Below are 15,277 nucleotides of genomic sequence, written 5' to 3' on the forward strand. Positions count from 1 at the left end.
CAATAAATTGGATTGTGCCACTGCGTTGACATCTGTTAAAAGTAATATTTGTAAACATGAACTGTTACCCTGCACTGATGCAACGAAAAAAAACGCCATGAGTGAACCAAAAGATGTCTGAGTGTCGTGCAGTATGTATATAGCGAGTATTGTGAATGGAGCCACGTTTTTGTTTATGAACTATTCATAAGAGTTCTTTTTATATAACACTCGTTATATAGCCCTTCAAGTTTCTCTGAGATGGGACACTCAGTAAAAATGAGCCACGGCGAAGTACTGATTTGCACAGTATTTGGTCAAGTGGAAGAGCCAGAAGGACTTGAACTTCGGTGTCTTGATTACACGTTTAACATTCAGTCACTTGATGAATAACTCCTTCCTTGTCCCTTTAACTATAAAGGCACAATGCTTTGTGTTCTTCTATTCCTTGACCTAAATGTTCAGTATGCTACAATTTAGTTCAGTTTGACACACTATATGTATAAAGTACAGGGTCAGCACCCCAGGGACTGTAGGTACATTGTGTAACAATACCAAGCAGTCTGTGGCTTCTTGTAGATCTATACAACCACCAAAAAGAGCATCGCCATTGGACCAAATCTCAGAAATGGTCTCAAAAGGAAAGGGGGGAAAATGGAGAAAAAAACAAAAGAAAAAGTTTATCTTTTGTTAAAAGACCCCTCACTCACCAACCTGGTTGGTGACATGCTTCATCATTTAGCAATCTTCGCACGCTTCTTGTAGGTCTTCAGGTAGACACGTGAATTGCAGCTCAGCTTCACTTGCAGACACACTCAGCAAAAAAACACCTTTTCAGATTTCCTACGCACCACTTATATATCTTTGGTTCGGACTTTTAAAACTACATTAGAAAGGGAAACAGGTATTTCATGGACTGATCTGACTCAGCTCTGTTTTGGTTCGCCGTTCCCCACTACACAGGGGCCAAGCCAGATATTTAGCCCGATCCAGGCGCGAGTCTTGCTTGTCCACCTCTACAAAGACATACATAGTTGTAAGCGTGTAAATAGCACTCTGTGCAGTGCAGTTCAGAGGAGCTGTATTAATGGAGAGTGTGGAGGGATTAAAACACAGAAATGTAAAGGGAATAAGTAAAGGGTCAGAGCCTGCACAGATGGGAAGGATGGATGAGGAGTGATGGAGACACATGCAGACAATAATATAGAGACAAATCTAGGGAGAGTGTGAATGATAGGTGGCAACAATTGTTGTGGAGTCCTGACAGCAGCCAAAGTGACTCAGTGTATACCCCATGGCACTTCCTGGGCGGGACAATGGCAAGGTGCATTACGGAGTAGAGGAGGCCACAGTACTCCATGCACCTACTTAGCAATGAACAATGAAGATGTTGGCCACAAGCGCACAGGTCGAATTATAGGGGGCATAAAGGTATGTGAACAGAGATGGGAGTCTGCCTATATGATAAGTCTAAGTACTCGCATTAATCCAGCATAGTCAACTTTTAGCTGTTGATTTTTGGAAGGAATCTTCGCCTGTCCGAATATTGCTCACCGCGGATCAAATGGGAAGATAACAGCAAGAGATTTTTACAAAGGAAAAATTTGTCAGGGATTTTCGAAACAATCAGATAGATTTGCATGTTACCTACTTAGTTTAAATAGACATGCTTCCTATTCAGACCACTTTTCTCCCCTGGAAAATTTAGCCTTCAAACATGATTTGAGTTTTTTCCAGCCCAAAGAAATTTAAAGCAATCCCTTACAGCTTAACACAAGCATTTACAATGCAACGGTCTCGCCTTTGCAAAAGTTAGAGCTATTGGCATTGTAAATGACAACATTTCTATTTATGTGTTGGTTTTGAAAACAGATAAATAAATGGCATTGTCATTTACAATGCCAATAGCTTAATCTCTCGCAAATGCGAGACCTATTGCATTTGCACCCACACACACACACAGAGCCACACACACACACACACAGAGCCACACACACAGAGCCACACACACACACACACAGAGCCACACACACACGCACACACACACAGAGCCACACAGAGCCACACACACACACACAGAGCCACACACACACAGAGCCACAAACACACACAGCCACACACACACACACACACGCACACACACACAGAGCCACACACACAGCCACACACACACACACACAGAGCCACACACACACTCACAGGGACTCCCCGGGACGCGGCACAGCTGAGGCTCTGACGCAAGCAGCACATCTGATTAGGGGTGGACCTGCATCCACCCAGTACATTTAACAGAAAAGTACTGGCCAACAGTCCCCCTGGCAAGACCCTCGGACCACGCAACTCTCCGCGCTCCCTCGCGCACCCCTCCACCCACCCCCCATACCAAATCCACCCAGCACAGCGCGAGGCCTGTTACAGTAATACTGCTAAAACACTGAGCACCTGGAGCTGAGTGGGCCCAGAGACGTGACCACGTCTGCAGTGACCGGTGACACGCAAACAAGGCACTCTCAGACACTGGCGCGCAGAGGCACACACCGACACCCATGTACATACATAAGCAGGCAAACTCAGCACACAACAATACAAAAATATATATACGCAGACAAGCATACATAGAGACATGCAGGCATGCTCCTGATCACAGCCCTACGTGCAATACACACGGGGTAGCAATGGGACACACCTACACAGGCAAAGCAGCACGCACAGGCACACACAAACAAATACAAGTTCATGCATACATATGCAGAAGCAGAGAGATGTACATGTAGCCACGCACAGACAGGCACACCCAAAAATGTCCAGTTGCAGTAACACAGAAACATTCTTGTTAACATTGTGAAAGTGTTCTCACAGTTTGTGGGCCATGAATTGACACATCTCCTGACATCCCGGTTAGCATAAAAAGTAACACCTTTTGACCACGGTCAGACTGAGCGAAACAGGACATTTTCACCTGCACGTTTCCAGATGATGGCCTAATCTGCTGCTTGAGTGCATGAAAGGGCACATTGTGCTAGGGGGCACATGCCTTGCTGGGAAATCACAGGCGGGGCGCCATTATTATTGAATCTGATACACTGACTACCTCCGCGGGCATTAACGTGCAGTTAAAGACTAGGTCGACACGCTACGAGGTTGACACATCTCCCACGCAGGTCACTGCTGTGTATTTTAAGTTCTATTTAAAAAAAAGCCAACAGGCGCTTAATATCTACTAACAGCCATCATGATGTAATGGCGGGTATTAGATCGTCTTCTGTGGCTGCTGTTGGCCCCCCCTCAGCTGTGTGTGCCACAGGCCTGAACCCCAGCGTTCCAACTGCTTCCAGGACACACGCGCCATTAGCGCCCTGGTTATTCCATAGCTGCTTTTGCAGGATCGTCCAGAAGAGGCCAGTGGGTGCTGCTCTGTTCGCGCAAAGCGAATAAGCACGTGAATAAATGCACGAATTAATGAATGAAGAGTGGAACCGCCGCGGCCTTGTGTGTATTCATTGGTCGGGGTGGTGGCACTGCGGGCAGGTTTCCTGCTTCACTGCAGTAGATGGAGCACCCGGGGGTGGAGGGGGCACACGCATCCCACAGCTCGTAGGAAACTAGGGGAGTCTCGGGAAGCTGTAATCAGATCGCAGTTCATGATAAGACACGCCCTGTCTCAATTAGGAATCCCTCACACTGCTCACGGACTCCGAGACCTACTTACGTCACCTCCCAGGCCCTTCTCAAACGACCCCTGCCCAGCTGCACGGGGGAGGAGTGGGAAACCAGTGACCCCGGCTGTGACCTACCTGGGGAGGCTCCCAGCCTTTGGACCATAGCTTCGTGGTAAAAGCTTTCTTATCTTCTTTATGGGGCTAAACAGATGGCCCCATAAAGAAGATAAGAAAGCTTTTACCACAAACGTAAGTCAAGGAGCCCAATCTGAAAAGGACGGGGCTTAGAGAGAAAGAAGAACGTCACGAGGACCTCTTCTCCAATGGATGGCCACCGTTTAGGATGCCAGACTATGGAAAAGAGGGGGGGGGCTTAACCTCACTAGCGAAAATCCCTCTATGTCATTAAGTCTCGCCAGCTCGACTGTGCATGTGCGCAGTCTTTCGCAGGCCGAGACCTAAAAAACGTTGTGAGTAATATAGCAACACATTAACAAAGAGAAAACTTACTTTAACAAGAATTTTAAAGTGTTAAGCTTTACTATTTGTGTCATGATACTGTTCTAGCATTTCTTGAGTTGTTTCGTAACTTGTCGTGGTAGTAGTTAGCAAGGACTTACATTTCCTAAGTAACAACTGCCCCTTCATATCCCATATTTGTTATACAGTTAAAATGAAACAAGTTGTAACTGAGCACATAGTTTCAGTTTTCAGTCAGATAATTTTGTACTCGAACACAAAACCAAATCCTTTAAAAATGGAAACATACTTATTGATTTCGTTTTTGCTTCCTTATACTACTCAGGTACCTCCTTTTAATGAATGTTCATTATCACTTTATCGGAATTGTCTTTAAAGTTTATCACTCGCTTGCTCTACTCCTTATTTCCTTCTTACTGTCAATGTATCCTCCGTCCAACTGTATTGCTTTAAAACCATACCTTCTTTGCTGGCCATCAAACTTTAAAAAAACTCAGTTTCCTTATTCATTTCCCTTCTAATGAATTATTTTATTTTAAGACAGAAAACCGTGACTACGCTTTACTGTTTTAAATGTAATCATCTGTATTGTTGTGATGTTCTTGACTTTAAAATTGTGGTTTCGTTCCAATTCATATTTTTTATAATTTTGATATCTTTATATAGAATACAAAGCTCAAGGTGCTTTAAAAAGTCAATAAAATGTAAAAATCTCCTGTTCAGAAGGCAGAAGAGTCGATCTTTAATGGGCAGACTTTGTCTAACTCTTTTGTTGTTTTTGGCATTCCTCCTTTTTTTTGGCCTCTTTTTCAAATTTCTCGGTCCTTGCAGTTATGTATGTGTCAAAACCCTTACATTTCAGCCAGCTGCATATTGGCACCATAAACGTCCTAGCAAAAGCATCTTCATAAATTTGTGTGTGACGGTGCATAATGTTTTCCTCTGTATTTTCATGTTTTTAGACAGATGTGTGGCTTCTCTTCCATCAACATTTTTGTTGTTTGTTCGTATCGATAATCTGATGGACACAGAAAGCAAGAATGAAATGCAAGCAAACCCAGCTAACCACACACAAGAGGCCAGAAGATCAGAATGGGAGTCTGTTTTCTCCATCGTGAAGGCTGAAGTGCCAACTCTGGACTCAGACTCCTCGCTGGTAAGGTTGTAGTATTCCCACATCTTTCTTTGCATTCGTAGTGTTAATGATGGTTGGCAGTGTTAGATATCTGTGCATTTTAGGGTAAAGTAGTCCAGAGATTTGTGGCTCTACTGTGTTTTCATTTTTTGGGCGCCTCCTACCAGACAGCACATTTGTCTGGCTATGCGAACGACATATTGGGGACTTTCAGAAAGTTGACCTGGGAATGCATTCAGCCCTTTGCTTGCTATTGGCTTGGTGGTTTCTAATTCATGTTTTCTACCTTTCCATTTGCTGGCTTTATTTGCTTTAGGCTATTAAAGCAGTGTTTACAGAATTCTTCCAGAAACTCGTTTACTGTAATAAACATGCCTTTAAATCTTGTTATCTCAACGCATTTGCTGGGCATTCATAGACCGAGGTCCAATGTAGAGCAGTGTTTTCGTGGGAGCCTGGTGTCTATCTTGCTTTTGGCTGACTTCAAAGTGAGAGCATTTATAGGAAAGAGGAATGCAGCATACTTTCTCCAATGAACCTGCTTGTGCCCTTTTTAATTTTTTTATTTTAGACATAGCCATCTCAAAAGGTATCTCTTTCTTCAGTTTTACAAAACATGAGCAAGTTTTTTTGCAAAATTCCTCTTCTTTGGTGAGTCCATTTAATTGGTGAAACTGCCTTTTTAGGAACAAAGTACAAAACTGCATTTCAGTCTCAGCATCAGCCTATCATCTAGTGATCTTGGGCAATTTACACTGTTTATTGCCCATTCACTGTCAAATAGAGGATAAGATCTTTTCACAGGAAAGAGCCAGTCAAATGGTAACACAATTTAACAATGCTTTGTTTACACTTTCATGTGTAAAGCATATGCTTTATTTATGACAGACACTTTTTATGAACGTTTTTGTTTAGCTACACAATACTTATGTATTCGTGTGTAACTTTGCCTTTTTTGGAACACACACGTATTACTGGATATACACTTTTTCCTAATTTCTCCTTGCAGGGACTAGTGTCATGCTTTTAATGATGCAGCAGGTGCAGTGGCACAGAGACCAAAAGGTTTAGGAAACCCACTGAACCCCGATTACTGCTAAATTCTACTACTAAACAAGCAGTCACAAGTTCAGTGACCTTGCAGGAACTAGGGTCATGATTTGCATTGTGCATCAGGTACATTGGCACAAGGGCCAGAAGGTCTAGGAAACCCACTGAACACAGGTTTCTTTCTATATTTTACAACTAAACAAGAACTCACAAGTGGAATTACCTTGAAGGCTCTAGGGTCATGATTTGGATGGTGCAGCATGTGCCTTGGCACAGGGTCCAAAAACTCTAGGAAACCCACTGACCACTGATTAGTGCTATATGTTACTACTAAACAAGCAGTCTGGATTGCTTTATTGGTTCTTCTGTAACCATTGCACCCAAAATAACACATAGCCTAAAGCATCACTCTAATAAATGTTGTAACCTGTTGGACTTTTCTGTCTACCTACAGTGTATGTTACATTGAGTGCATTTTTATGGCGCCTTTTCACAGTTTTTGTATGGTCCTAAAATGCTTCTGAATCTGGACACACTAACACCTTGGCAAGGGCATTCCTCATTCTATAGCATTAGCACTTCAGCCGTTGCAAACATTATATAAATATTTTAAACTTAACATATGGCATTCCATACCAAGCTTTGGCAAAGCCAATGGGTCTCGCCTGTGCAAGATCTATTGGCTTTATCAATATTTTTAGCCATGTTACACAGCAGTGCTAGCTTCAGCGCAGCATAACTGAAAAAAAGCACTATACCATGGACAACGCCAGCTGTGTCATACCGTTTTTTTACATTACTTTCAGCCATTTGCAACATAGCCAAAAAGCATTAGCAAAGCCGATAAATCTCACATAACCAAGACCTATTAGATTTGCCAATGCTTGTTCTAGGTAGGCGCCTTATTGCTATGATACTACTTTTCAGAGCTGTCAGCGCAATAGGTGGTCAACTTCTCACTGTTTGAGAATATAAACTCAAATTCCCTGTTTTTTTATTCTAAAGCCTCCAACTACCTTAAATGTCTACATTTTTATTTTTAATTACTTTTGTTCCTCAACATTAGTGCCTATATGTGTATATGTAAAGATGAATGCAGAAAGAACGTATAAATAATATTCTGTTCTCACTTGCCATACTGCTCGCCAATCAGAAGATTCTAGTCTAGTAACACGCCAGAAGCCATACATGTCGGGGAGTACTCTCATTTGATTGCGATTATACTATTGGTGACCACAAACTCGAATTGGAAGATTTACTAATAGTGATACGCTGGAAACCACAATATATGATTCCGTTTCTTTTAAATATTAACACCTTGTAGTAATTGACAAGTTTGGAACTGAGCGCTTCATTTTATTTGGGACAACAAGGGGTGGTGATGGACAGAGTCTCTGAATTAAGCAGAGTACTCTCACCCAGTCAAGAGATCAGGGCTGGATCCAACACCGTTTTTTAGCTCATTGCACCATCCCAGTTTCAGAACCTGGCTGTATGCAAATTAGTCTGTCCCTGGCCCAGTGCATCATGGGAACAGGACAGACCAGACTACAAAAGCCAATTCTTACACTGGGAAGGAAACAAGCTTCCGGGGACCGGTTTCTGGCATTTCAGCCGTCTTCGGCCCGGCTTGCTTGAATCCTGATGGTGCAATGAGCAAGGGACTCACATCTGAGTATACCCTTCCACGCTTAGGGTGGACAAAATTATTTACAACAAGGGGTGGTGATGGACAGAGTCTCTGAATTAAGCAGAGTACTCTCACCCAGTCAAGAGATCAGGGCTGGATCCAACACCGTTTTTTAGCTCATTGCACCATCCCAGTTTCAGAACCTGGCTGTATGCAAATTAGTCTGTCCCTGGCCCAGTGCATCATGGGAACAGGGCAGACCAGACTACAAAAGCCAATTCTTACACTGGGAAGGAAACAAGCTTCCGGGGACCGGTTTCTGGCATTTCAGCCGTCTTCGGCCCGGCTTGCTTGAATCCTGATGGTGCAATGAGCAAGGGACTTTGGTCTGCCCTGTTCCCATGATGCACTGGGCCAGGGACAGACTAATTTGCATATAGCCAGGTTCTGAACTGGGATGGTGCAGTGAGCTAAAAAACGGTGATGGATCAAGCCCTGATCTGTTGACTGGGTAGGAGTGTTCTGATTAACTCAGATACTCTGTCCATCACCACCCCCTTTTTGAAATCATTTTATTTGGGAGCCCTGATAAAGTCAAATATTGGTTTATACCGTGTGATGACTCACGTGTTGACTAAAAGTTCTGTTGAAGATGTTTGAACGCTTGTGAAGATAAAGAAATAAAGTGCATAGAAGGAATACCAACTTTTGGTGAATGTTTTGAATTTTGGACACTGATTGGTGCTCAGAAGACTCTTTGATTGTTCATTTGGAGACTTTCTTAACTATTGGAGGTAATTGTGACCACTTATCATCCTTGGAGCACCTAAGATTACTTCTAGATTAGATAAGTGGGTACACACAGTTTGCGCAAATCAATAACCCTGCTACTTTTTCTATTTACGACTCTAATCTAGTCCACCACTGCATGACCTAACTAATACCATACGAATACCACTTCTTTATACCTAACAAAAACAGTCAGATAGACGATGATAGTAACAAAATCTATCCCAGCAGATCTCGTCACCATTTCTCTCTCCAACCATGCCTGCTCAGGACCATAAATATTTATACAAAATGTCTCAGATTGGAAATCCCCGGGCAGCAACTGGCTAAGTGGTCTATGGTCACAAGAAAAACCATAAATGGTTCTGCACAGCTCCTCAAAGCTGGCAGCATAAACTGCATGCCTCTCTATCACACCTCTTCATCATCCATACTGCTAAGCGATGCGTCCTGCAACACTATAGCCACACCTCAGTAATCCTCACAAACAGCATGAAAATACTCCCCACCTGGAATCAAAAACCAGGAAAACACTCTTTCAACCAGACACCTTACATGGCTAAGATGCTGCCAGTATAGGAAAGCACTGCAATACCCCACATAGGAGTTGTTAGCACTACATAAATATTACAATACAATGTAATCTTATTTTATGACAAAAGTATCAAAAACTAATGAAGAGGGCTTCTATTCTCTCAAGCTTTATTTACTAATCCTGGAGTTAACTGGAGCTGAAGACATTCTGAATGGCACAGTAGGAAAAATGGAGAGGCTTGGCTTGCCAGAAAAACATGGCTTCACCCGGAGGCCCTTTTGTATCGCTTTGTTCACCCTAAGTGTGGCAGGGTATGCTCAGACTTGAGTCCCTTGCTCACTTGGCCACTGGATTCAAGATAGCCTGGCTGATGAGGATTATGAATCCGAAACCGGTCCCAGGATGCTTGTTTCCGGTCCATGGAAGACATGGCTTGGCAGTTCGGGCTGGACTGTTCCCATGAGGCACTGGGTCAGACTGATTTGCATATAGCCATGTCTGAAATGGGGTGGCTGAGTGGGCTAAAGAATGGTGATGGATTAAACCCAGATCAGTTGACTGGGGGTGAGTGTTTGATTTGCTCAAACGCTCCGTCCATCATCCCCCTTTTGTATCGCCAGTATAGGAAAGCACTGCAATACCCCACATAGGAGTTGTTAGCACTACATAAATGTTACAATACAATGTAATCTTATTTTATGACAAAAGTATCAAAAACTAATGAAGAGGGCTTCTATTCTCTCAAGCTTTATTTACTAATCCTGGAGTTACCTGGAGCTGTCCATTAGGGCTGAAGACATTCTGAATGGCACAGTAGGAAAAATGGAGAGGCTTGGCTTGCCAGAAAAACATGGCTTCACCCGAAGGCCCTGCTTGTGGCATTCTGAGATGGGCCCCCTGAACATGATCTAGGACAGTATGGAGACAAGAAGCCCTGCTAAGTACGGAGAAGTTGCGTCTCTGGTGGGAGCGGAGGCAATGTGCTTCTCCTGGAGCTGGTAGTGGATCACCTATATCAGATGGAGTTTGCTTCCTCCAGGAAGCGATACAGGCTTAACCGAGGCTAGTGGAGGACTGTAAAATCCATGATGACAGGTGCCAGGTTTGTGGGAGGAGGTTGCTAAGACAAGGGAGTTTAATTTAAAGCTCGGCGGCTCCATGGCAACAGCGGTGAACATTATTTAAACAATTGCGGGGAGGCAGTCAAGAAATGGAAACTAGATTTTATTTTTTAGATGGAAGGAAACTACTGTGAATGAGGCAGGGAAGAAGAGAGCAATAACTGGCATGAATACTAGTATGGTTGGATATGCCAATGATGTCAGTCTTATTGTCAATTTGCCAGATTATACTCTGAATTATGCAGAAACAGTTGTGCTTCATAAGGGATTAGGCTATTGCCCTGCTAACAATTGTATTTTTTCTGATATAAAATTGATCTCTATACCTTATCAAGAACTTTGAAACAAAAAAGTTTTTTTTGCCTTGAATCCGCAGAGTGTATTATGTATTATGTAAATAAGAGCATTACACTTTCTGATATGACTATCTCAGATGTGAAAGACATTCATTGTGGTTTATCCATTGACAACGAGTACAATTTAAATATGGATGATTTGTGGGTAGATTTGGACATTCAACCTGACTTAACCTGCAATAGTAATTTAAGATCCAAATCTAGGTTCATTCCCCAGAACAAACAGGTTCATGGGATTGGACTTTTCACAAAAAAGGGTTATGCTTCACTGGTATGATTTGGAGGACAAGAACAAACTTATGTTTTCTATAAGACCAGGCAGAATAATCTGACTAATAATGAGTTTCAAGCATTACAAAATTTGAGGTCTAAATCAATAATCATCCGCGAAGCGGATAAGGGGGACAGTGTTTTTAGGTCTCGCCTGAGCCAGCGCACGCCCTGTCTGGCGAGACATTTAGTGAGTGGGCTTTTAAAAGTCCAACTACATCTTTTTCGGTGGCATGGAGCGTGCGGTTACGCATACAGGCATGAGCAGAGGCGCCATCTGGCTTTCCTTTCACTCTCCAAGCGCACGCGCACCACTCGCGTGCTTTTTAATATTTTCTTTTTGCTCGCGCGCGTCCACACAACTCCCAGTTGCTGCCGCACGTTTTCTTTTTTTTTCGCGGCCAATGCTTGTGGAATCCCAGCGAAAAGTCAGCAGCGCTGAAACCCTCCCAATCGCAGTCCACCGGAATCGCTCCGGATGAAGGCAGGGCTTCTAGTGGCTCCCCAAGCTGTTTGCCCCTTACATACTCGGGTCAATCAGCGCCGCACGGAAGCATTTTTTTCCATTCATTTCCCAGCGAAAAGTCAGCAGCGCTGAAACCCTCCCAATCTCAGCCCACCTGAATCTCTCCGGATGAAGGCAGGGCTTCTAGTGGCTCCCCAAGCTGTTTTCCCCTTACATACTCTTTTTTTCCATTAATTCCTCTGAAGGACACAATGCCTTTCCCGATCCCACAATTTGCACTCGTGTAGCTGAAGTTGATCCCAAAACCTGCCCTTTCACGTCAAAACCGTTTCTTCTCCCTTTTCCACGAGCGAGGGATCATCCCAGGTAGGAGGGGCCAGAGGAAGAAAGAGAACCGCAATGCCTCATTCTTTTCTCGAACCCTCACTCCCTCTGCCTGCATTGCTCGGGTTACCCTCTCGTCTTTGGTCTAGATCAGGGGTACTCATAGTATGTCCCGCGGGCCGCCAGCGGCCCGGCAAGCCCTCCTTGGCGGCCCGCGGACCTTGCAGCCATTCTACCTGTGTCTTTTTAAAAAAATTTTTTAAAGGGTGTCCTGTGTCCGCAAACACTGCCGGTGGCAGGAGCGCTCTATGCGGCCGGGCGAATCCAGGCAAGGTCAGAGCGGAGATGCAGGGGCGCCAAGAGGTGAAAAGTCTCATTAACGAGTAAGTGGTCTTTTAAAGACCTGCGAAGTACTTGGGTGCGCCTGGAACCTGTCTTGTCTCAGCCCCGGCTGACACACACGCACGCCAGGTTAGGTGACAGAGGGAGGGAGACACAGGGTTGCCTGCTTGTTGCATCCTTTTCCCATCAATAACCTCACATTTATTGCTGAGTGACAAAGGCAAGAAGTAAAAAAGCAGAAAATAAACATGGGTTTTAGATTGTTTTTTTTTATTTGTACAGTTTTATATAGCGCGAACAAGATCCCGAAGGATATCAGAGCGCTTTACAATAGGTTGGCATTTCCTCTTCATAATCCAACTATTTAAAATACCAATTACATTGAATTAGTGAGCTTTACAATGCTCTTCCGCCTTCCTGTCTCAACTTGACACAATTTAAGATGTTAGGAAAGCTAATATTTCCCAAATGCTAGATGTGCACATTAATTAAGTGGACAAAAACGTAAATATATAGCCTAAAAACAATTTTATTGAAAATGACATTTCCATACCTGAACAACAGTAACGATTTCTGTTACTATAATTCTAAAAGAGTAATATGAAATGCATTAAAACATGTTTTGAACCAATGCTAAACCTAAGCCTAACACAAACACGTGCCTTTGTGTTTATAAAATAGAATATTTCACAGTGAAAGTATTACATCTTAACACTTTCGGTATGTATTTAGGGTACCGATTTTTTATTTCTATATCCCATTACGGCAAACCGCCCGGTTATTTTTTCTGAACACACAAGCAGATATTTTTAGGTTTCGTGAACTTCAAGCTTAATGAAGTCCTCTGCATTACTCATGTTTTAGCATTGTTCACTTAAAACCATGAGTAATATCAAGATCGCTCAGACTTTAGGTTGAGTATTGATACTTAGGAGCTTGGTTCCCACTGATTTTCTCACTCAGATTTGTTCCTCTGGTACCTTCTTGGATCCAAACTTCTACAACAGACCAGTGGTATTGCAGAAATATGCAGAAGCTTAGCGCTGTCTTCCCCTGCTGAATCACACCACCCCGTGCACCACAACACTTTATGGCGGGTGACTAAGTAGTTCCAGGACATCAGACTAAAGCCGACTAGTGAGATCAGTTTTCGGGTGTAGACGTGCAGTCGGTACATTTAAATACTGGCCACCACCAGCTGCCTCATCCCTGGCAATATCAAGGCCTAAAAATGTGTTTGAGTATATCCACTGTAAATCACAAAGAAAATGTGGGGACTATTTGAGGAAGCTGTAGCCTTTTTTAGTTGTTTATCCAAATGAAACGGCTAGGTTATAGTAATACGATGGTCAAAAACCGATTTAATAATATTTACCTCGTAAACTACTACTATCAGTGCTATCAGTGCTATTGATGAAGAATGGAACTCTGGTTGCAGGGGCTGATATAAACTGTCGTCTGGAGTCCTTCAATCCCCTTTAAACAGGCTAACTGACACCCTTGTGTCAGCTCCGTCTTTCTCATTGTTTTTCTTGATCCCATTCTCTCTTCTTCTTTCTCTTTCCCTCTCACTTGTCCACATATCCTTTTCTGTATCTATTCCTTTCTCCACTTTCCTCAATCTTTCCATACATTCAATTCTCTTTCTCCCTTTCTCGCTTCTGCTTCTTTCTCTAGCTGTCTCTTTCACCATCTCTCCTTGTTTCTTCTCACTCTTTTCCCTCTCCCTTATCATATATTCCAGCCATGACTCATCTTCCACCAATCTCTCATCTATCCACTCTCTTGCTCTGCCCAGTTCTTCTTTCCATGCCCCTTCTCCGTATTTTCCTCTATTCTATATCATCTTCTCTAACTGTTTCCTCTTTCTACCTCCCTCCCTCTACTTTTCCCTCTGTCCCATCCTTGCTCACACCGCCCCCCCATCTCTCCCCTCCTCTCTATGCAATCCCTCCCTCTCTCCCTTCCTCTCACTCACTGACCTCTCTGATCTGTCCCTTACTCTCTCTTTTCTGTCAATGCCTCTTCCCCCACCCATCCTCTCTCGGGCACAATCACTCTATCCCATCCTAACTTGCTCTGTCCCCCTTCCCGTCCTCCCCTTGATTCCATTCTCTCTCTCTGTCCCCACCATCTTCTCTATCACATTGTTTCGCTCTCAACCTCTCTTTTTGTTCAATTCCATCTCATTTATCCCACCCTGTCTCTCTGACCACTCCCCTAATTTCCATCTTTTTTGCTCCCTCCCTTTTTCCCCCCTCTATTAAATTGTCTCTGGGCCCACTCCGGTCTTCTCTATCACACATTCTCTTGCTGTCCTTCCCTTCAATCCCGTTCTTTCTTGCTGTCCCTTTTTTTTTATTTTTGGCTTTATCCCTTTAACCACCCCTCATTCCCCTCCATTCTTCTCTGTTCCACCCTCTCAATCTCTGTACCTTATTTCATCCTTTCTTTCGAGCCCAGTAGTCTCCATCATTTAACTAAGGAGCTACTGGCAGCTCCTCAGCACCCTAGAAGCAGCTCTCAGAAATAAGGCCAAGCTAGTAACTAATTCAGTGGGTTTGTGCATGCGGGTAGCGGGTAGCTGTACACACAGAAAAGAGTCAGGAGCAGCAGATGTCGTGAAGAAGGTATCTTTATTCCAAGTAAGGAGTCCACTTCCCGCCAGTCCTTCCTCCAGAGTGTCTCCGCTCCAACTGATGGAGTTGGATTGGAAACCATTGAGAAAGAACTTCGAAGACTGGACGCAGGACAGATACAAACATGTGATTGTATATAATTAACATACAGACATGAGCCCCTTGGAGTGAATCCATAATTACAAGAGTAGAAGGACTAGACCACACTACAGCATTTTAAAGCAGGCAGGAGTGGTATCCAGCCCAACCAACAGAGGGAGGGAAGGAGACAGAGGGAAGGGTAAAATGTAAATGTAAATGTAAATGTAGTTGAGCTTATATAGCGCACAGCTACCCGCAGTGGGTTTCCCGGCGCTTGCTTAGGGAACCCTTCCTGGTATTCCCCTGTGAGATAGCAGGGTATCCACAAGGTGAAAGTCAGGCATCCCGCCGCGAGGGGCCGTTGTGGAGATTAAGCAAGCTATTGCCCAGAGTCGCAGAGTGTGAACCCGTGAGTCGAGGA

At 43.7% G+C, this 15,277-nt stretch overlaps 1 protein-coding gene across 2 annotated transcripts in view; it reads left to right on the forward strand.

Moving 5' to 3' along the window:
* The window catches only part of DNAAF8 (dynein axonemal assembly factor 8), a 1,081,381-nt gene that overhangs the window by 16,745 nt on the left and 1,049,359 nt on the right, over positions 1 to 15,277 (forward strand). For both annotated transcript variants that reach the window (XM_078663036.1, XM_078663037.1), the window contains exon 2: positions 5,081 to 5,274. In XM_078663036.1, the coding sequence (XP_078519162.1) occupies positions 5,140 to 5,274 (135 nt within the window). In that variant the 5' untranslated portion in view covers positions 5,081 to 5,139. The remainder of the gene's footprint in view (positions 1 to 5,080; positions 5,275 to 15,277) is intronic.

The sequence above is a fragment of the Lissotriton helveticus genome, chromosome 10 (assembly GCF_964261635.1).
Source record: "Lissotriton helveticus chromosome 10, aLisHel1.1, whole genome shotgun sequence".
In the NCBI taxonomy this organism is placed as follows: Eukaryota; Metazoa; Chordata; class Amphibia; order Caudata; family Salamandridae; genus Lissotriton; species Lissotriton helveticus.